General features: G+C 44.8%; 1 protein-coding gene across 1 annotated transcript in view; it reads left to right on the top strand.

Annotated features, from left to right (window-relative positions):
* The window catches only part of SLC1A3 (solute carrier family 1 member 3), a 138445-nt gene extending 118501 nt beyond the window's left edge, over positions 1–19944 (top strand). Inside the window, exons 6-10 of the mRNA XM_029060998.2 lie at positions 3307–3599; positions 9424–9657; positions 10964–11158; positions 12996–13130; positions 17841–19944. Of these exons, the coding sequence (XP_028916831.1) occupies positions 3307–3599; positions 9424–9657; positions 10964–11158; positions 12996–13130; positions 17841–18045 (1062 nt within the window). The 3' untranslated portion in view covers positions 18046–19944. The remainder of the gene's footprint in view (positions 1–3306; positions 3600–9423; positions 9658–10963; positions 11159–12995; positions 13131–17840) is intronic.
* The last annotated feature ends 1607 nt before the right edge of the window (positions 19945–21551 follow it).

Below are 21551 nucleotides of genomic sequence, written 5' to 3'. Positions count from 1 at the left end.
TCTCTGAGGAACTCAGTGACAACAAGTCCCCTTCCTTTTCCTCCAACATTGAATTGGGTGCTCCAAGTCACTCTATCACAGCCAGTGATAGAATTCTTCTTCTCATTATTATTCCTAATAGGTGTGTGTTCCCCTCAGGGGCTGTGAGGTAATATGGGGGTCTGTTTTAGAATCAGAGGGAAGGAAGAAGTGCTATTAACCCATTTGAAAGCTGTGGTGAGGAAAGATTGTCACGATTACTGATTAATCATGGTGGAGCCCCTTTTGCCGCTCTCAGAACCAAGCCTGGAGTGTTTCCAGTAGTCTATCAGTCTCGGCTACAGGAGGGAGAGTCAAGCAGAAGGATACCCATTCCATTCATAGCTTGGGCAGTGGCTAGCCAGTGGCAGGCAATCTGCTACAAGTCAAAACTCACCTACTGGGCAGCAGCGGCATGGGAGAGAGTAGAGGGTGGAGACTCACGTTCACTGCACGGAAGGAGGCAATGATAAACCGCTTCTGTATTTTTACCAAGAAAACTCTACGGATCCACTACCAGAACGACTGCAGATGTAGGTGGGGCGTTCTGGAAGAGATGTGTCCTTGGAGTCGCTGTGGGTCGGAGACGACTCAACAGCGTAAGACAAGCCCCTTTTGGTTTGGGTGTCCAGTGCAGTGTCCCAAAGAGAATCTGATGCTCATCTTAAAAGACAAGAAGATGAGATTGGAGAGGTTTTGGGATACTTCCCTCTTTTCTGATTCTTCGTTCTCGTGTTTATTTTAACCATCTTGGAATGGTACCTTGACACTGTCATGCCTTTGCCAGAGCACAGAAATGTTCTGGAGCTCTTATTCCAATGTCAAACTTATTTATTTGCTCTAGTCAATTGACGATACACCGCCAATCCCTTCCTTAAAAACAAAAGTGCCATTATTTATGGACCCATGGGGGCTGACTCATGACAAAAAGGTAGAGGCAAGAAATCAGAGTCATTCTGTATGCTATTTCCGAACTGTCAAAGCAAATGATTTGCCATAACTCTAGCCCGTGTACACTGCCCTCATTTGCCCTTCATCTATTGCCATCTACCTGTTCTTAGGGGAGCACGGACCTGGGAATCAGAAGGCTGTTCTACTCCCAGCTATGCCACTCGCCTGCTGCATGACTTTGGGCAAGCCACTTGACTTCTCCCTGCCACAGTTTCTTCATCTCTAAATTGGGGATTAAATTCCAGTTCTCCCTCCTACAGACTGCGAGCCTCATGTAGGACAGGGGAACTGTGTCCAACCTGATTAACCTGTATCTGGCCAAACCCTTAGGACAGTGCTCGACAAACAGTAAGCACTTAACAGTCACCATAATTATTATTAATTAGTATTACCTCAGCTGTCAGAATGTTTTTTAATTCACCTAGTTCTCCAGGTGATGAGGAGGCAGCTGTCCCTGTAAAACCATATTGCATAACTTAGCCTACCACTCCAATCCTGGGGCCTCAGAACATAAGCGGCAGGAGAAACAGCATGGCCTAGTAGATAGAGCATGGGCCCGGGAGTCAGAAGGTCATGGGTTCTAATCCTGGCTCCACCACTTGTCTGCTGGGCAAGTCACTTCACTGGGCCTCAGTTCCCTCATCTGTAAAATGGGGATAGAGACTTTGAGCTATGTCCAACCCTATTACCTTGTATCTACCCCAGCACTTAGAACAGTGCTTGACACATAGTAAGTGCCTAACAAATATCATAATTATTATTATTATTATAAACAGCATAGCCTAGTGGATTGAGCTCAGGCCTGGTGCTGTTTTCACATCTCTCATGGACCTCAATACAATAGAGTTGGGAGGCATGATCCCCGATGCAGGAGCTTACAGTCTAGCTTGTAGTTTAGTAGTAAAGTGGAGTAAAACAAAATGGGAAAGTCACCTAATGCCTGCTCTCTCCCCTTCTCAGACTATGAACCCCATCATCTGGGTCAGGGACTGGGTCCGATCCACTATCTCCTATCTATCTCAACATTTAGTACAGTGCTTGGCACATAGTAAGTGCTTAACAAATATTCTTATTATCATCATCATCATCTGCAGGGCCAGAACTGCCTATGTCTGCACACCTATTGATTGCAGATTCCAGAACGTTCCCTTTTAAGCCCTGTGAGAAGTGAGAGAAGAAAAATGTTTGAGGGAGGAAGGGGGAAGGGAGGAGGAAGGGGGAAGGGAGGAGAAAGGGAGGCATTTGGGGGCCTTCACCACCTCATGCCCCAGGCAACCATCTGTCAACAGTAATAATTGGAGCTGCAGAAACTTCTGCTGGCCAACTAAATGTCTCCAGCCATAATAGGGAGAGAAAGCAGGGCTATTTTCGAAAGAATTGGTTAACCCTTCAATTTTACCTACCACTTACCAGTGCTAGGAATTACAAAGAATGACTAGGACACAATTCCTGCCCTCAAAATTCAAATCAAGAAGGAGAAAACAAACACACAGATACCCAGAGAAATGCAATGTTAGCATCAGATGCCAACATAAAAAAAGATATGTAAAAGCACAAACCGCAGAAATGCAATACGCACATTTTTTAACAAGAGAAACTTAAGTGCTAAGGAACTGCTAAAGGGAGGGGAATCAAATTTGAGCAAATTCCCTGGAAGAGGTGGATTTTTTGCAAAAATATTGAAGGCAGGTAGAAGCCTGGTTTGACAAGGTTCAGGGGAGGGGAATCGCAGGCAGGGGAAGTTACACAGGCAGCTTTATTATTCTAGAGCCATGAATGAGTACAAGCTGGAGATGTAGGGAGTGATGGAGAACAATTAGAGAAGCAGCATGGCTCAGTGGAAAGAGCCCGGGCTTGGGAGTCAGAGGTCATGGGTTCTAATCCCCGCTCTGTCACCTGTCAGCTGTGTGACTGTGGGCAAGTCACTTCACTTCTCGGGGCCTCAGTTACCTCATCTGCACAATGGGGATGAAGACTGTGAGCCTCACATGGGACAACCTGATGACCCTGTACCTACCCCAACGCTTAGAACAGTGCTCTGCACCTAGTAAGCGCTTCACAAATACCAACATTAGGTAAGGAGAAGAGATGTTTCAGGGCCTTAACTTCCATGGTCAGGAGTATTAATTCGATAAGTGGTGTAATTGGTATTTTGCAGTATTTATATCTTCTCTTCGTTGTCATTTCCTAGTTTAACACAAATTAAGAGATTAGAAAAGTGTACATTCTGTTGTACCCAGTGGATCTGTTTGTGGTGGTTGGCGAAGTCAATTGAAGAGGGGGCTTTTAATGGTATGCTACTCTGCTTATACCTTATCTTTGTTGTCCTTTTTTTAGTTTAAAACAAACTACGAAATGAAAAGCTTTAAAACTTCTATCCCGCCCAACGAGTCTTTGGTGGAGTCCGTGATAAACAATGTGTCCGAAGCCATGGAGACCCTCACCCGGATAAGAGAAGAGATGGTCCCCATCCCAGGAGCCGTCAACGGAGTCAATGCCCTGGGGCTGGTGGTCTTCTCCATGAGCTTTGGATTGGTGATTGGGAATATGAAGGAGCAAGGGCAGGCATTAAAAGATTTCTTTGACAGCCTGAACGAGGCTATTATGCGATTAGTAGCTGTCATCATGTGGTAAGTGTCTTGATTTCCCTCCGAATAATTTCCTGACACATAGATATGTTCCTTTCTAAAGTTTGATCCTTCCTCATGAGTATGTAGTATGAATTGAGTTTCTTTCCAAGTTATTGCTCTCCTCATTATAATGGAAGCCCTTGGGCAAACAGATGCTTTGAGCTCTCACTCGTGAAGGTTGATCCAGTCCTGGTCCAGTGCAGCGTAGTATTCCTGGGGCCTGGATGAGCCCTGAATCATTTCCAGTTTAGAGGGCCCTGGGCCTTGTTCAGGGAATGTGTCCAAGCACTTAGCACAGTGCTCTGCACAGAGTAAGTGCTCAAAAAATAAAATTGATCGACTGATGAAATGCATATGCATTCCAGTTCATTTTCAGCTGCCCTCAACAGAGCAGACAGCCAAGCAACACAGCCTAGTGGAAAGAACACAGGCCTGGGAGTCAAAGCTCCACCCAACTCCACCAGTTGTCTGCTGTGTGACCTTGGACAAGTCACTTCACTGTGCCTCAGTTCCCTTATCTGTAAAGTGGGAATTAAGACTGGGAGTCCCAAGAGGGACAGGGACTATGTCCAACCTATCTTGTATATACTGCAGCACTTAGTACAGCACCCAGCACATAGTAAGTGCTTAACAAACAATTACCAAGTAAAAAAGTAGAGGAAAGAAAAGGAGGAGGAAGAAGTAGAAGTAGTGGAGGAAAGGAAAAGGGATGGGTGAGGACATGAAGGTAAGAGAGTACTTGAGACTGTGTGTCTTCAGTGGAATCAATTTGTTCATACAGGTTCTCAGTCCTGCAGTCTTCTACAGTTATTAAAGAGAGTCACCTTCATCATTATCACCCTCAGGTGACTAGTGCAGTGCTCTGTATATGGTAGGCATGGTACTCATTGGGTTAACCTTCCCAGCCTGTCATGTTGTCACCGTCTTGTCCACTCCTCTTGTGAGACCATTTAACGTATCGTCACCAGTTTGTGGGGCCAGGAGGAATGATTTTGCTTCCTGCCCCAACTCCCTTGTCAATAAGCTAGTCTCTTCTCTGCCTGGGGCAGCTCTGCTTCGGCTAGTCCATCCTTAGGGTCAGCGTTGCTTACTAATAGCAGCAGCAAAGAGGCAGAGAAGAGGATGGTCACCCAGAGGTGCCAGGGTAGGGCTGAGAGCAGCCTCCGGCCCACAGTCTAGAGAAAATGATGGGCACTCCGCAGGGGTCTCAGCTGGGCCAGTGGCCATGCCTTGGCAGCAAGGGGAAAACAGTGGAGCTCCCATCTTGGCTCCACATCTAGCTCTTTTCCAGGCCCCAAGGAGCAAGGAGGGCTAACCACAGCTACCCAACAAACTGGGATGAAGGTAATGGAGTCGCTCCATGATGCCAAGTCCATGCGGGCGATTACCCCTTTGTCTCCACGGAATGGTTGCCTGTGAATGACATGGCACCACGGTCTCTGTCTGCATGTGACTGACAGACGAAGAGATTCTTCTTCCATTTATCTTTTCCTAACCTAGACAGGTGAAGAGGCTCTTCCTCCCTACTTTTGTCTTTTTCTAATCTATGGGTTTCCTCTCCAATGGACTTTTATTATTTATTGAGCATTTGTTGAGCACCTACGGACTGGGCCTTCTAGCCAGAGTGAAGGGGAGAATTGAGCATTTTCTGAGTGATTGATTTCATATAGAATTCAAATGGATAACTTGCATCTCAATGTAGCTTTTTTTGGATGAATTATTTGTTTTGACCGTCTACACATAACAGACCACCAGATAATTGCTCAATCCTCCATTTCCCTTGGGCCATGCTGGACAAGCCAGCAATCAATCAGTGGTATTTACTGAGCACTTATTAGGTTCAGAGCCGTGTACTAAGCGCTTAATAATAATAATAATGTTGGTATTTGTTAAGTGCTTACTATGTGTAGAGGACTGTTCTAAGCACTGGGATAGATACAGGGTAATCAGTTTGTCCCACATGAGGCTCACACTTAATTCCCATTTTACAGATGAGGTAACTGAGGCCCTGAGAAGTGAAGTGACTTGCCCACAGTCACATAGCTGACAAGTGGCAGAGCCGGGATTCGAACCCATGACCTCTGACTCCCAAACCCGGGCTCTTTCCACTGAGCCATGCTGCTTCTCTAAGCACCATCCCCAATACTAAGCCCCTTGGGAAGCTCAAAGTAAGCAAATGTGCTCCTCTCCTCCCATCTTTCCCTGTCCAGGAGTCTTTGTATTCTTTCAAGGCTGCTTTAAGGATTACAATTTCTCTCTCGAAGTGCTGCTAAATTTATACATCCCAGCTCCAGTTCCCTGCCCGGCTTCCGGCCCTAAGGTCCTAATGAGGAGCCTCCTCTCGAGATATGATTTAGAGGGTGACAATTTTCACGCAAAGTCACTTTCTCTACTACATTTAATTACAGGGAACCCCCAAGGACATGGCCCAAATCCTGCCTGAACATTAATTTTAGGATTGTTCATTTTCCAGAGATTAGGGAAACTTGGGGTACCTACTTCACCTCAACGGCTACCCCTTCCTTGCTCAAAGGGACCAGTGGCAGGAAAGAGTTTGTCTCTCAGACAAAAAGCTGAGCAGCCAGTGTAATAAAAAGGACCTTTTGTCTTCCCCACCACAGAAACTCATATGAGCCTAGGAAAATCCATTTTTCAAAAGCTTGAACAAGCTGAACATGAACTTTAAAGGTACAAAGACCGGTCAGAGCGCTGACTCTACAGCAGTGGCGACTCAGGGGTCCTCAAATGAGGCCCATTGAAATCCTGGGAGAGGCAGTGGTCCCCATTTATCTTCGTATTCCAAGTTCCTTTCATGTGCCATATGAATGGACCCCATTCAACCACAGTGAATGAACCTGTCTTTTGTTCTTCACTGTGCCAGCTGTACATTAGCTGGCCAGTTCTGCATTGAGTCATTGACTATTTTAAAATAAGTACTAATGCGATCTGCTAGGCCAGGACTGGGAACCGTAATGCTACGTGAAAGTTATGCAGTATTCTTTTCTTTTAAATATTCTACAGACTTTCTTCCAAGCTGATCCTGGTGTTTAGACTAATTTTTTTTCTTCAAGCCCTGGTAGCATATCTAGATAGTTTGAATTAATTGCAAATGTAAAGCAAATCTACAGCTAAACCATAGAGGTCTGCCCAATTTAAACATATCCATTTAAATGTAACCGTTCATAGCGCTTTTCCCAGAACAGCAAGAGAAAGCTTACTAACTATGGTATTTGGGTCAACAAGAACTTGTAGAGCCCTAGCAATTTATGAAAATTTATATTTATATATGCTAAGAGAGGGGAGAAACATAAAGGGGCAGTAATGAAAGTAGAGATTGGTGAACACGGAGCTGATGGGTTGGGAGAGTCGGTGAAGAGGCAGTCGTCAGTCAATGGTATTTATTGAGCACCTACTATGTGCCAAGCATTGTACAGTTTGACAGAGTTGGTAGACACAATCTTTACCCCCAAAGAGCTTACAGTCGACAAGGGGAGACAGATATTAAAATAGATTAGGAATAGAGGAATCCTAGAATGTAAAACATCATCATCATCATGAGAAGCAGCGTGGCTCAGTGGAAAGAGCATGGGCTTTGGAGTCAGGGCTCATGAGTTCGAATCCCAGCTCTGCCACTTGTCGGCTGTGTGACTGTGGGCAAGTCACTTAACTTCTCTGTGCCTCAGTTCCCTCATCTGTAAAATGGGGATTAAGACTGTGAGCCCCACATGGGACAACCTGATTCCCCTATGTCTACCCCAGCGCTTAGAACAGTGCTCGGCACATAGTAAGCGCTTAACAAATACCAACATTATTATTATTTATCTAGACATAATAGGTCTTGCACCTACTGTGGGGCTGAGTTGAGGACCAAAGTGCTCACGAATGCATAGCCAAGTGCATAGTCAACGATAGTGGGAGGCGGGTGGGAGAAAACAGAGGATGAGAATGATCATTTTTAAAAAACTGAAAGTTTCATGGGCTACTGCCAGTTTACTGTTTATTTGGTTAAGGCAGCACAATGTGTCTGACAAGGAATTGAGTGTTGATGGATAGACATTTAGTGGCAGCATTTTGAGCAAAAGGAACTAAGAAGAAACTTCTCTGGAGAGGCCATCCAATCCTGATTAAACATCTCCCTCCCGAGGATCAACTCGAAACTGGATACCTTGAACCAGCATCCTCTGTCGGTCCTTTGACTAGGAGACCAGAAACCCTCCCTCAGTACGGATAAAGCTTAAGACAATATAAAAGAATTTCCATTTCCATAATTCTGAGTAATAAAAGGAAAGAAATCATGCTTATGCCAAGAGAAAACCCAATTATTTTTCCCTGAGCACACAGAGTCCCAAACCCTCCACAACCCCATTTATGTCACCTGGTCCTTGTCTTCAGACAAGGCTTTCGCTTAAGCATCATATAGACTATTTACCATATGCAGATAGCTTTTGTTCACGGTGATTATTATTTGGGAACAAAAGTAAACCTCTTTTCCCAAAAATCGTGCCTTAAAATGGCAAAAAATCCTAGGGCAGGATTGATTCAGCTCAGAAAGTTGAGCGGAACTCACCCGTGCTGGGCAGCAGAGTCATGGGAGAGAATCAAGAGCAGAGACTCATTTACTGCACAGAAGGAGGCAATGGTAAACCACTTCCATATTTTTACCAAGAAAACTCTATGGATTCACTACGAGAACGATTACAGATGGAAGCGGGCGTTCCAGGAGAGATGAGTCAATGGCATCGCTATGGACCGGACACAACTTCACAGCATAAGACGACAACAACTGGGTTGACAGTGTTCAACAGGCATAAACTTTTCACAATCAGCTCCGTTCCACATGCAGGTAGGGGGAGTTCCTGCTGGAGCTAAGCCATCAGTAATGAAGGTTTCAGGCTGAAGAATCGCCTAGGCCATTCCATAGGAATCCTGAACCATAGCTAGCTAACACGGACGCCAAAGACTGCAACATCCTGCTGAGTTCCAGCACTGAGGTACAGCATCCGCACTATGCTGCGGTCACCTGGACGTAAATGGGTCTTGCGTGTGAAAGAACCAACATATGCATGTCACAGTTTGCTGCACCTCTGCCCGCCTTCTCACTTGTTGCACTCCATGCCTCAGTGGAAACACGACCCTCTGGGAGAAGAGAGCACAGGTCGTACCGTGTAAACCACTATCACTGCAATCCATTCCTTTACACAGGTTCTCGACCCTCAGGATCAAGGCTCATCCAGGGCTCTTGGAAGGAGACTCCATCATCACTTTATGCAAAGTTCCAAGCTGAGGGGAAATGTAGGAAAGATTAAAAAAAAAACCTACCCTCAATGGTCTTATAAACTAAGCTGCTTTATTAACAAACTATTTTTTTCCAGCTTCAACTTTAAGAAAGTTTCCTTAGGTTGTCTCACAGTAATCATGTACTCAGGACATTTAAGGGTTCCAGTAGCTTGAAAGGCATTCACTAAGACAGGTAGAAATATCCCCATTTTTGAAGGGATGGAAGTGAGGACAGAAAGATGCAGAAAGTAGGGCCCCAACAGTTGCGTTTTAAGAGCCGGGAAGAGAATCGGGAGTCTCTATACAGTTACTTCCCATGTCCATTCCCCCTCTGACTGTGGAAAGGAAGCAAGAGAAATTAAGTTTATTGAATGATATTAAAATGAAAATGGTCCTCTGGCGTCTTGGGCAGATACCAGTAAAGGTCCTTTGTTTAAACATTTGGAAGGTTTTGCCTTAAACTATGCTGTTTCAACTGTCTGAAATATATTATTAATTTCAACCAAAACCATACTCCAAGTTGTACTATTTGTTTGCTTTTGTGTAGGTACGCACCACTGGGTATTCTCTTCCTGATCGCTGGAAAAATTGTTGAGATGGAAGATATGGGAGTGATTGGTGGACAGCTTGCCATGTACACCATTACAGTCATCATCGGTTTGCTCATTCATGCTGTTATTGTTCTACCACTGCTCTACTTCTTAATAACTCGAAAAAACCCATGGGTTTTTATTGGCGGCTTGCTGCAAGCCCTCGTTACAGCTTTGGGAACATCTTCAAGGTACGAACAAACTGATTTTAGCAAGGAGTACTTGATAAAATCTGTCAATCGATGGCATTTATTGAACCCTTACTGTATGCAGAGCACTGTAATAATAATAATAATAGCAATAATAGTAATAATATGGTATTTGTTCAGCGCTTATTATATGCCAAGCACGAGGTAATCGGGTCAGACAGAGTCCCTGTCCCACGTGAGGCTCAGAGTCTAAGTAGGAGGGAAAACAGGCATTGAATCCCTAATTTACAGATGAGGAAATGGAGGCTCAAAGAAGTTAAAGGTCTTGACCAAGGTCACACAGCAAGCGAGTGGCAGAGCCGGGATTAGAGCCAGGTCCTCTGACTCCAAGGCGACCGCGCTGCTTCTCTAAGCGCTAGGGAAAGTACAATAGACCGAACTGGTAGACACATTCTCTGCTCACCGAGTTCTGTTTGGAATGTTAAGTTGGACTGGGTCATGTCTACTTGGGGCAGGAGAAATATGCAGGAGTGCTGGCAGTAAAGGCCTGCCCTGCGTGGGTATTATATTTGGTAGGTTTTCCCAATCTGTACCCATGGAGAAAGTTTACACTCCCAACTCACAGTTTTGCTCTGGTTGGTTAAATTGCAGGTATTGAAGGCTTCTTCCAACAGCCTCATCTATCCACCTGTTCCTTCTCCTGGTACATAGACAACAGTACTGCCCATTATGCCATCTGACCCTTGAGGCAAAATACGGTTGACTAGGACCAAGGCACATTGAGTGGGGTGGAACCAGGTAGTTGCAAGTAGATGAGAGTAAGGGGCAACCTCAAGGTGCATGTGGCAGAGTCATGACCATGGTTCACCCTGAGCCCCAGGTGGAAGTCTTAGCAAGGCATTAGAATGTACACGGCCCGCACCCAGCTCTTAAACTATAGGCTTGACCCTCAGTCTTGCTGTGTGTGTGTGTGTGGTAAGTTGGGTTGAGTAGCGGTGAGAAGCTAAGTCATTTATGTTGCTGCAATATCTCAGGGTGAGGTGACCCCCATTGTCCTAGGACAGCACGTAATGATGATAATAATTGTGGTATTTGTTAAGCGCTTGCTGTGTGCCAGGAACTGTACTAAGCGCTGGGGTGGATACAAATCAGGTTGGACACAGGACCTCTCCCACATGGAGCTCACAGTCTCAATCCCCATTTTGTAGATGAGGTAACAGAGGCACAGAGAAGTGAAGTGGCTTGTCCGTGCCGCTTCTCTTGCTGCTCACGCTTTCGGTGGTCCCAAAGGGCCGACACCCTACAGATTGCTGTTAGATGGTTGTCACCATTTTGAACTGTTTTCCAGCTCTGCCACCCTGCCCATCACCTTTAAGTGCCTGGAGGAGAACAATGGTGTGGACAAGCGGATCACCAGATTTGTGCTCCCAGTGGGGGCAACCATTAACATGGATGGAACTGCCTTGTATGAGGCCCTGGCGGCCATCTTCATTGCTCAAGTTAATAACTTTGACCTGAACTTTGGACAGATTCTTACCATCAGGTAAGGAGAATCATGTCTTGGGCTCCTTTCTCAAATTAATCAATCAGTCGATAATTGTGGTATTTATTAAGAGCTTACTATGTGCCAAAAACTGAACTAAGCACTGAGGTAGATACAAGCTAATCAGGTCCCCTGTGGCATTCACAGTCTAAGTAGGAGGGAGAACAGTTGTCGAATCCCCATTATGTTGATGAGAGAACTGAGGCATAGAAAAGTTAAGTGATTCAACCAAAATCACATGGCAGGTACAAGGTAGAGTGCAAAACCCAGATCCCTGACTCCCAGGCCCAGGCTCTTTCCACTGGGCCATGCTACTTCCCACTCAATCAGTGGTATTTATTGAGCACACTTAGTATGCAAAACGCTGTTCTAAGCACTTGGGCAAGTACAACACAATGGAGTTGGTAGATATGTTCCCTGAAGGGGTAGAGGCCTTTATTTACTCCCTTCCTACCTCACAGGGACAAAGGGAGGTCCTCTGAAATGTGCTTTAACAGCACATGAGAAATACATGTGCTGTGGAACTTCAAGATATAGCTCTCCTTATGAAAATCATTATTATAAAATGTTACTGAGAACGTGATCAGGCTTTGAGCCAATGCTATACTGGATAAATGTAAAACTCCCAATTGCATTTTTATTGTGTGCAGAGGACTATCCCGGGGGAACCTACTGTGTTAAGAACACTGTCCTGGGAGTCTTCCGTGTGGAGAGTATTTTATCAGATACTTCTCTTTCTCTCTCTTGAATGCCGTCGATTCATAGCAACTCCAAGGATACATCTTCACCAGAACGTCCCATCCTCTCCCCTAATCCACAGCTCCACCAAAAGGCCCTCCGCCATCGTTGTCATGGTCTCCATCCACCTAACTGCTGTTCTGCCCCTTCCACGTCATTCTGGCATGTGTATCCATAGAGTTTTCTTGGTAAAATAAATAGGAAAGTAGTTTACCATTGCCTTCTTCTGCACAGTATAAACTTAAGTTTCTGCCATTGTCTATGATCAACATTTTGATGGCTTGATCATCCGCCTTTTCCTCATTCTCATACCGTTGCGGTCCAGCACAGCTGAATCAACTCTGTCTGACGCTTCAGCTCAGGCCTTTCCTTTATGGGTAACATTGATGAGAAGCAGCATGGCTCAGTGGAAAGAGCACGGGCTTTGGAGTCAGAGGTCACGGGTTCGAATCCCCGCTCGGCCACTTGTCAGTGGTGTGACTTTGGGCAAGTCACTTAACTTCTCGGTGCCTCAGTTACCTCATCTGTAAAATGAGGATTAAGATTGTGAGCCCCACGTGGGACAACCTGATTCCCCTGTGTCTACCCCAGCGCTTAGAACAGTGCTCGGCACATAGTAAGCGCTTAACAAATATCAACATTATTATTATTATTATGAGAGAATCTCTCTCACTGACAAAGCTATACACTTCATTGGTGTACACAGACTCTCCTGCCACGATAAGGCAGTGATTCATAGAAGAGATCAGATACTCATTTGCACAGAATAAAAGCCGAAGATATGGCCCCTGCCCTCAAGTTGCCAGCAATCAACTGGAGATGTTCACTAAGCCTTTAAAAACCATTCATCTCTCATGCCAGGTGAACAAATGCATGCCATCTTGATGCCATTAATCCTACAATAGATCTCTAAGATGTAAGCATCTACTTTTAATTTACATTGTCTAAATCAGTCCCAATACCTCAAACGCTACCCGTGTCCCCAACTCAGTGCTGTTAAGACCAAAGAGTTTTTGTCAGAAATTCAGGTTTTACCATATGCCAAGCGTGAACCTTCACAAACCATGATGTATTTTCTCAATCCGTTGTCTCTAAACAGCATCACGGCCACCGCCGCCAGCATCGGAGCGGCCGGAATCCCTCAGGCAGGGCTGGTGACCATGGTCATTGTGTTGACTTCAGTGGGTTTGCCGACAGACGATATCACGCTCATCATTGCGGTCGACTGGTTCTTGTGAGTATGTTCAGAGAGCTTCTGAGGCTGAGACAGATGGGGCTTGCTTTTTGGTTCGTGATTAGCGCCCCTTGCTTTTCTCCTTCCAAACAGGTAATGTGAGATCATCCCACTAAAAGCCATATCCTGATCAAGTCCCAACATTACAAAGCCCCAGACTCCATGTGCCTCCTTTCTCTTTCTCTTGTCAGTCTGTCAGAGGGGTCTGATTAAGTCGTGCCCTTCGTCTTCATCGTCGACCCCTTCCTCCGTGTTTACTGGGTATCTACCCTGTGGAGGGCCAATGTAGTCATTCATTCAATCATATTTATTGAGGGCTTCCTTTGTGCAAAGCAATGTAGTAAGCACTTGGAAGAGTACAATATAACAGACATATTCCTGTGCACAACGAGCTAACAGTCTAGAGTGGGAGACAGACATTAATATAAATTAATTAATTAATTAATTAAATGTACTCATATGTACTAGCCATTGGCATCAAGAGGGCAAAACCATTAGCTTCAGGCCCACAGGTTTTGTGGCAGACTGGCAGTGATTGCTCACCTGCCCTGTCCTTGGGAACCAGAACAGAACTGGATATGTGACCTCTGGACCTTTGCTATTAGCTCCAACCCCACAGAACTTATGTATGTATCGTTTAATAATATACATTTCTAATTTATTCATATTAATGTCCCTCTCCCCCTCTAGACTGTAATCCTGTTATGGGAAGGAAATGTGTCTGCTAATCCTGTCATATTGTACTCTCCCACGTGCATAGTTAGAGAAGCAGTGTGACTTAGTGGAAAGAGCCCGGGCCTGAGAGTCAGAGGTCGTGGGTTCTAATTCTGGCTCTGCCACTTGTCAGCTGCATGACTTTGGGCAAGTCTCTTAACTTCTCTATGCCTCAATTTCCTCATCTGTAAAATGAGGTCATGCAGCAGAAATGTGGCAGAACCAGGATTCTACCCTTCTCCGACTCCCAGGTTCATGTTCTTTCTACTAGGCCACTCTGCTTCCCTAACATGAGCTGGGATGCAATGGGAGAAGGGGGTAATTCAGATAAGGGATCTGTTGGAAAGTCTAAGAGCCAAAAATCTGATACAGAAAGTAGTTCTTGCTGCTCCTTGCAGGATAGAGCAGAGCCAGAACAAGCCGGAAGCAGAGAGATGAGTAAGGAAGCTGTTACGGGAATCCATTTGGAAGGTGATTTGGGCAGAGTCAACAGATGAGGAGAGGAAGGAGCAGTTATGTGAAACATGGCTGAGCCATTAATGGCAAAACATGACAACAGACTGAGTGAGGGATGAAGGCGGGAGGATAAATGAAAAGAGTCAGATGACTCAAGGCTATGAGCATGGCAGACCCTTCCTCTCCACACAAGCAGCGTGGCTTGGTGGGAAGAGCCCGGGCTTGGGAGTCAGAGGTCATGGGTCCTAATCGCCGCTCCACCACTTGTCTGCTCTGTGACTTTGGGCAAGCCACTTCACTTCTCTGTGCCTCAGTTACCTCATCTGTAAAATGGAAATTAAGACTGTGACCCCCACATGGGACAACCTGATTACCTTGTATCTATCCCAGTGCTTAGAACAGTGCTTGGCACATAGTAAGTGCTTAACAAATACCATCATCATCAGCATCATCACCAACTCTCGTTTTGACCCACCACAGTGAAATTCCCCCACCCACACTCTACCAAGGTCACCAATGACTTTCACCAAGCCAAATTCAATGGCCTCTCCTCTTTCTTAATCCTCCTTGTCCTCTTGGCCAACTTGGACACTGAGACTACTCCCTCCTTCTTGAAATGCTGTCAGATGCAGGTCCAGCAACACAATCCTCACCCTGTTCTCCTGCCCGCAACCCTTGCTAACGGGTTCCTATCTGCCTGGAATATTGTCCCCCTTTCAAAACCTCCAGATCATACCTCCTCACCTTCAAAGCCCTCCTAAAAACCCACTTCCTCTAAGAATTCCCTGATTAATTTTCAACACCTGAAGTCTCAGCATCCAACAACCACCCTTCTACCTGTGTGTTATTTGAACTCATAATCAGGACTTTTGCTTATTCAGTTTTAAGACAGACCCTTGTTTTTCTCCTGCTCTCTATCTTGTAAATCATTTCTATCTCTTTGACTGCCTGTGTCTCCCATTAGATTGTAATCTCCTGAGGGTAAGGACTCAGCCTTTGGCTTTGAATGTACTCTCCAAAGCACTTAGTACCCTGCTCTGAGCTGTACCCAGAAGGTGCTCCAGAAATGGTTGACTCACTGATATTAAAACATGTTCGAATTTTAGATTGGGCCAGAACATCTAAGAGAATGTGTCCTGGGGAAAGGAGAATATATCAGACTAAGTAAAATGTGAGAGGTCAGGACTGGAGATGCAGGTTTGGAAATCATCTTCCTAGCTGATTCGTGTGACAGATGGACTTCCTAAGAGGGAAACTATACAGCAAGAAAAGCAATTTATCAGGCCTGAGACTTGAAGCCTGGAGGGTTGTTTTTTTTAAAATGATAATTGTTAAGCATTTACTGTGTGTCAAACACTGTTACTAAGCACTAGGGTAGATACAAGTTAATTAGGTTGGACACAGTTCCTGTCCCGCATAGGGCTCACAGTCTAAGTATGAGGGAGAACAGGAGAACTGAGACACAGAGAAGTAAAGTGACTTCTCCAAGGTCACAAAGCAAGTAATTGACAAAGCCAGGATTAGAACCCAGGTCCTCTGACTCCCAGGCTCATGCTCTTTCCAGTAGGCATGCTGGAAGAGCAGCATGCTGCTTCTCAAGATAATGAACAGGGTCAGAAACTGGCAAAAGGCCAGAAGCCGCATGACCTAGTGGAAAGAACATGGCTCTGGGTGTCAGAGGATCTGGGTTCCAATCTCCGCTCAGCCACTTGTCTGCTGGGTGACTTTGGGCAAGTCACTTCACTTCCCTGTGCCTCATTTACTCCGTCTGTAAAGTGGGGATTAAGACTGTGAACCCCACATGAGACATGGACTGTGTCCAACCTGTTAACATATCTACAGTGCGTGGCACATAATAAGCACTTGACAAATACCATTTAAAAAATTAATGAGAAAAAGCTGTGGGATTTGGTCAGAAGTACATCCCTGGAGGTCTTAGTGAAGGGTTTTAGAAGAATGTAGTGGGCAAAATCCAGATCATAGGAGATTGCAGAAGTGTAGGAAGTGAGGAAACAGAGACGGCCAATATTGGCAGCACAAGAGAGGAGTTTGGTGTTTAAAGGAAATGCAGAAATAACTAGATGGTGTGGTGGGGTAGAGATGTTTTATCAAAGTGGGGAAAACAGAAGGGTAATTTGAGGAGGAGAAGCCTGGGGAGAAGGAGAAGAACTTGGTGATAATCGTGAGAGGATAAAGGGGGCAGAGCAAGTATTTGTATGTGGTGAGAGTAATTGTGGGAATGAGAATCTGGGGCCCTATTTTGAGTGCTAGGGATGGTAGCTTATGGCAGCCCTCTCAAAATTCCCCAGAACCAAAAAAAATTGGGTAATTGTCTGGCCAAGCTAGACAAACTCCATTTCATTCAATTGGCCAAAGGCACCTTAATCAAAAACACTTCCATTTACAGTAAGAGAAAGCAACAGATAGAAAGGTAAGAGAAAGGAAGGAGAACTGTTAAAAGGGGAAAGGGGGAAGGTAGGATGAGAAGGTACATGGCCCCCAACTGCTAGAATACGTATCAGTAAGTTGTACTGTTGAGCTGTGTGGAAATAATTCTTTCTCATATGTCAGCACTGAATTCCTCCACATTCAGTCTTAAAGATAGCCTTAAAAGATGCCTGCCTAGGCTGTGAGATATATTCATTCATTCCTTCAGTAATATTTCTGAAAAATCTACTATGTTCAGAGCCCTGTACTGGGCACTTGGGAGAGTAATGTGCCCTATTGGAGAGACCTTAGGTCTGCGAGTCAGAAGCAGGTGGGTTCTAATCCCGGCTCTGCTAATTGCTTGCTGTATGACCTTGGGCAAGTCACTTAACTTTGCTGTGCCTCAATTTCCTCAACCTGGATATCTGTTCTCCCTCCTACTTAAACTGTGAGCCCCATGCGGGACAGGGACTGTTTCCGACCTAATTAACTTGTACCTACCTCAGAGCTTAGAACAGTGTTTGACACATAATAAGCACTTAACAAATACCATAAAAAGAGTATAATAGACCCAAAATAGTAATGATTATGATGATGGTATTTCTTAAGTGCTTACTGTGTGTCAAGCACTGTTCTAAGCACTGGGGTAGATACAAGCTAATCAGATTTGACAAGTCTGTGTCCCACATGGGGCTCACAGTTAATCCCCATTTTACAGATGAGGTATCAGATGCACAGAGAAATTAACTGACTTGCCCAAGGTCACAAGGCAGCCAAGTGGCAGAGCTGGGATAAGAACTCAGGGTCCAGGCCTGGGACTCACAATCTAAAAGGGGTGACAGAGAAGCCTAAATCGTATATACGCAGTGGATGCAGGAGGAGAAATACAGATTCAACTGGAAATGACAAGAGACTGGAAAAATGGATAAATCAGTGAGTGAATGAACAAATGGAGCACGTACCTGGCTGTTTATAAACATAAGCGTTAAGGACGGCGGCCAGATTAGCATAACCAGTGGGTGGAAATGAATTGGGAAATGCCACCTGGAGTTTTACTGTTCAATTTTTACTTAAACGTGATCAAGACCTGAGTCTCTTTCATTTCTTCCTCAGGGACCGACTTCGTACGACCACCAATGTTCTGGGAGACTCTCTCGGAGCAGGGATTGTGGAACACTTGTCACGGCATGAGCTGAAGACCCAAGATCTAGAAATGGGTAATTCCGTGATCGAAGAGAATGAAATGAAGAAGCCCTACCAGCTCATTTCCCAGGAAAATGAGGCCGACAAACCCACCGACAGTGAAACCAAGATGTAGGCTGGGGAGAATAACCGGGTGTCCAGATTAGTAGAAGTCTGAAAACCATTCTGCTTTTTCCATCCATTTATAACATCTCACTTTCCACAAGTCCCTTGATATCTTGCTTTCTCCTCCCAGTCGGATAGCATTGAAAGCGTTCATCAACAAACAAGGAGAAGGAGCAATGGCCAGAACAAAAGATTGTCATCCCTCTTTAAAAATCAAAACCAACTAGAGTTTCCTACTGATCATGCTGGGTATGAGAGGAGAGCAAAAGATTTGTTGATCAGATCAACAAGAACATACAAGTGTACATGTTACTCAAATCCTGTAAATGTGATCCTTTTTTTTTTTTTTATAAACTGGAAATCACTCTTTATAACAGGCTGAAAATGTTTTTATTTTTTTAAACTCCTGTTACAAATCCTTAATATCCTTCAGAATGCAATCCAGTTTAGCACTCAAAAGATAATAACTTGGTATAATGGCCATCCAGAGAACAGAAGTGCAGAGAGCCTTATTTTTGTTTCCTTAGAATATGGTATTTCCATATCTTGCTGCAAGCAGGCGATATCAAAATGCCCACGGACAGAGAGAGCTGAGAGGGGTGAGCAGTGATACATCTATGCCCTGCATTCTATCCCCTAACTTCTTGTATGAAAGGTCATTTATGAGAGGGTGGGCCCTCCATTTTATTGCCAGCGAGCCCACATCTACGTGGCGGAAGGGGCAGTGCGGTTTCAAATGCCCTGTGTTTGGGACAGCTCTTCCTGTAGGGGAAAGTACTCCCAGTTCCTCTCATTCAAGGGAGAACTGAAGTCTTATGGGTTTATCCACTACTTCACTAATCAGGATAGTCTTTAGAACATAGAACTGAAAACTAAATGAGTACTCATGGTCTTCCTGTGTATTAGGAGAATTCTAATTGGCAGGATGGCGTGCTCAGAACCTATAAAGAGAGGATTTTAAAGACAATTTCCATAGGTTTTCAAAGTGAACGGGGAGAACATTCAAAAGTTAGAGCGGGGAGGGTCTCATAGACATTGCTTTTTCTGTTCAGTCCAAAGTCATTCCCCAGAGTAGGCAGAAGGGCGAAATATTAAGTTTATATATTTTTCTCTTGTATTTGTTTTTAGGAGTCAAAATGGAAGAGATTTATTAAGGAGTTAGAGGTGGGTGTTTGAGGAATTGGGGACCCAAGAGCCTGAAGCAGAGAGGGTGGCTCTCCTTACCTGAAAATGTTTTTGCCTTGGGTATGACATTCACCAAATAAGGTAAATGAGGCATATCTTTGGGTTGGAATTCCACTCGCCAAGTGACCGAGACCTTCAGCTGGAACTTTGTTCCTGAAAGAAATAGGTGACATTTGGAGGGAGGTCACATTGGTGAAGAGTGGGGCGTATGTTCGAGGCAGGACATCGCCCAGGTTTCAGGTGGTGATGCAGTTTTGGTTCCCCAGGAATGTTCAGGATCCGAGTGGTCAACTGGAAGTGTCAAAAAATGCAAGCTTTGTATGAAGTGCTGACTGAAAGTCACAAGGATGGACTCACTAGCTAACCGATCGAAAAATCTAGACACAAATCCTGTGATGTTTTTAGACATATTTTCATATAGATTCAGTGCCAAGCGTGTGTATAAAGAGTTAACGCTAGTCTGTATGAAGTAACAATTAATGTTTTGTCGCAGTTATGTTTGGCGATACACGGCAAAGATTTCATGTAAATGCTGTCGTCCTACGAACCTATGGAGAAAAATGAACAGTGCATCTTTTTTATACTAACTGTTTCTTATGGAAATCAGGTCCCCTAGGATGTACCCTCCCCTCCACTTCTCACTGGTTCAGCAGGAAGCTGTCCAGAGGGAGTAGAAAACCGTGACTTTGTAGATGTATTTTCAATAAAAGATAGTTTTACATTATTTTTCTCGTGATTGTTTGTCCAAGGGAAAATCAGCCCCAGGTGCCATCTCTGCCACACTAACTGATCTCCTGATGGTCTGAAAGAATCACTACCTCCTTGAGAGCCTCATGTCAACAGGGCATTTCTGGGGCATGAGGGAGAACCTCTTCTCTGTGATAAACACTCCGACACCCAGCCAACCCCTAAAATCTCACACACACACACCCCATCACCCTTCATAAACACCCTTAGAAGGCACGGCTCACTCCACACCCCAAAACTTATACTCGGAGCTGTAGGGGGACAGGGACTGGATCAACCTGCTGATCTTGTATCTACTGCAGTGCTTAATACAGTGCTTGGCACATAGTAAGCAGTTAAACAATACAATTCTTATTGTTATTAATAATGATAAAAACGATGTGATGATAATGATAACAATAAAATACCACAGGATTTCCATCCACTCCCCAGTTCTCCAGTGAATAGTGGAGAGAGTAGCCACAGGATCTAGGAGAAGAGGTTTGGGGTGAGAGGAACCTGGCAAAAAAGCTGCGGAGGTCATGCCTTAGAAACAGTCCAAACCCATTTTTATGATTACCAGAAGGCAGCATGAGAATGATGCTTATGTTCCTTTCTACAGAACTAACACATATGCATCCCGGTACAATATATAGTTGGATTTGTTTCCAGGCAATTGTTCACAGCATTCATTTAGGATGGACATGAGAACCGGGATAGACTCGCCATCCCAGGAATGAAGTCAGTCCAAACCCTAAACAAACTGGCCTGAAACCAAAGAAGAACAAACTTCAAATGCCCCTAGTGCGTTGATACTCTTTTAAGATGCCCTCCAATTGGCCCCATCATAGCAGTGACATTGTTCGACTTAAGAAGCGCTGGCATTGGGTCAAACAATCAGGACTGAAAACATCAGAGCTTTCAGAAAGCAGGCTAACACTTGCTTTTTCTCAGACAAGGCACTACAAAAGTCAAAAAGCAAGTGAGTCTGCCGATGAGTAGTGGCTGGTTTGATAGAGAACGGTGGAAAAGGATCAGCCTACCGAGACCCGTTGAATGCATAATATGCTTAAGACGTAACAAAGGTGCTTGGCCTGAAAGAGTAGCAGCTTTGACATACTGTACCTTGGCTCAAAAAGATGTGCGCCAGCTGGGTATTGAGCTACAATCATTTCTCTCTGGAAGGTCTAGGTCTTTACCACTTAAAGTTTCCACAATCGCAACACGTGCACACTCAGACATACGGTACTATAGCAGAAGGGAGCGATGAAGCTTCAGTTCAGCTGGAAGCAATATCTCTTCTACTAGAGGCCAGAGTCCATCCCTACTAGCACCTGTTCAATGCATTGATAGGTCTCAGGAAGCCAATGCCAGTATGTGATGTAAGCAATCCTGTCCTCCTTTCTCTAGCTGCCTGAAATCAAACATCCTGAAACCAAACTGAAGCTAGCTTCCATGTCATCAGGAGGGGTGTACAAAACAAAACACATGGGTTTTTGTCCTCATCATCACTTGTATTTATTAAGTGCTTACTGTGTGTAGAGGTTAAGACTGTGAGCCCCACGTGGGACATCCTGATTCCCCTGTGCCTACCCCAGCGCTTAG

This window comes from Ornithorhynchus anatinus, chromosome 3 (assembly GCF_004115215.2).
Source record: "Ornithorhynchus anatinus isolate Pmale09 chromosome 3, mOrnAna1.pri.v4, whole genome shotgun sequence".
Classification (NCBI taxonomy): domain Eukaryota; kingdom Metazoa; phylum Chordata; class Mammalia; order Monotremata; family Ornithorhynchidae; genus Ornithorhynchus; species Ornithorhynchus anatinus.
This window is presented reverse-complemented; position numbering and strand designations above follow the sequence as displayed.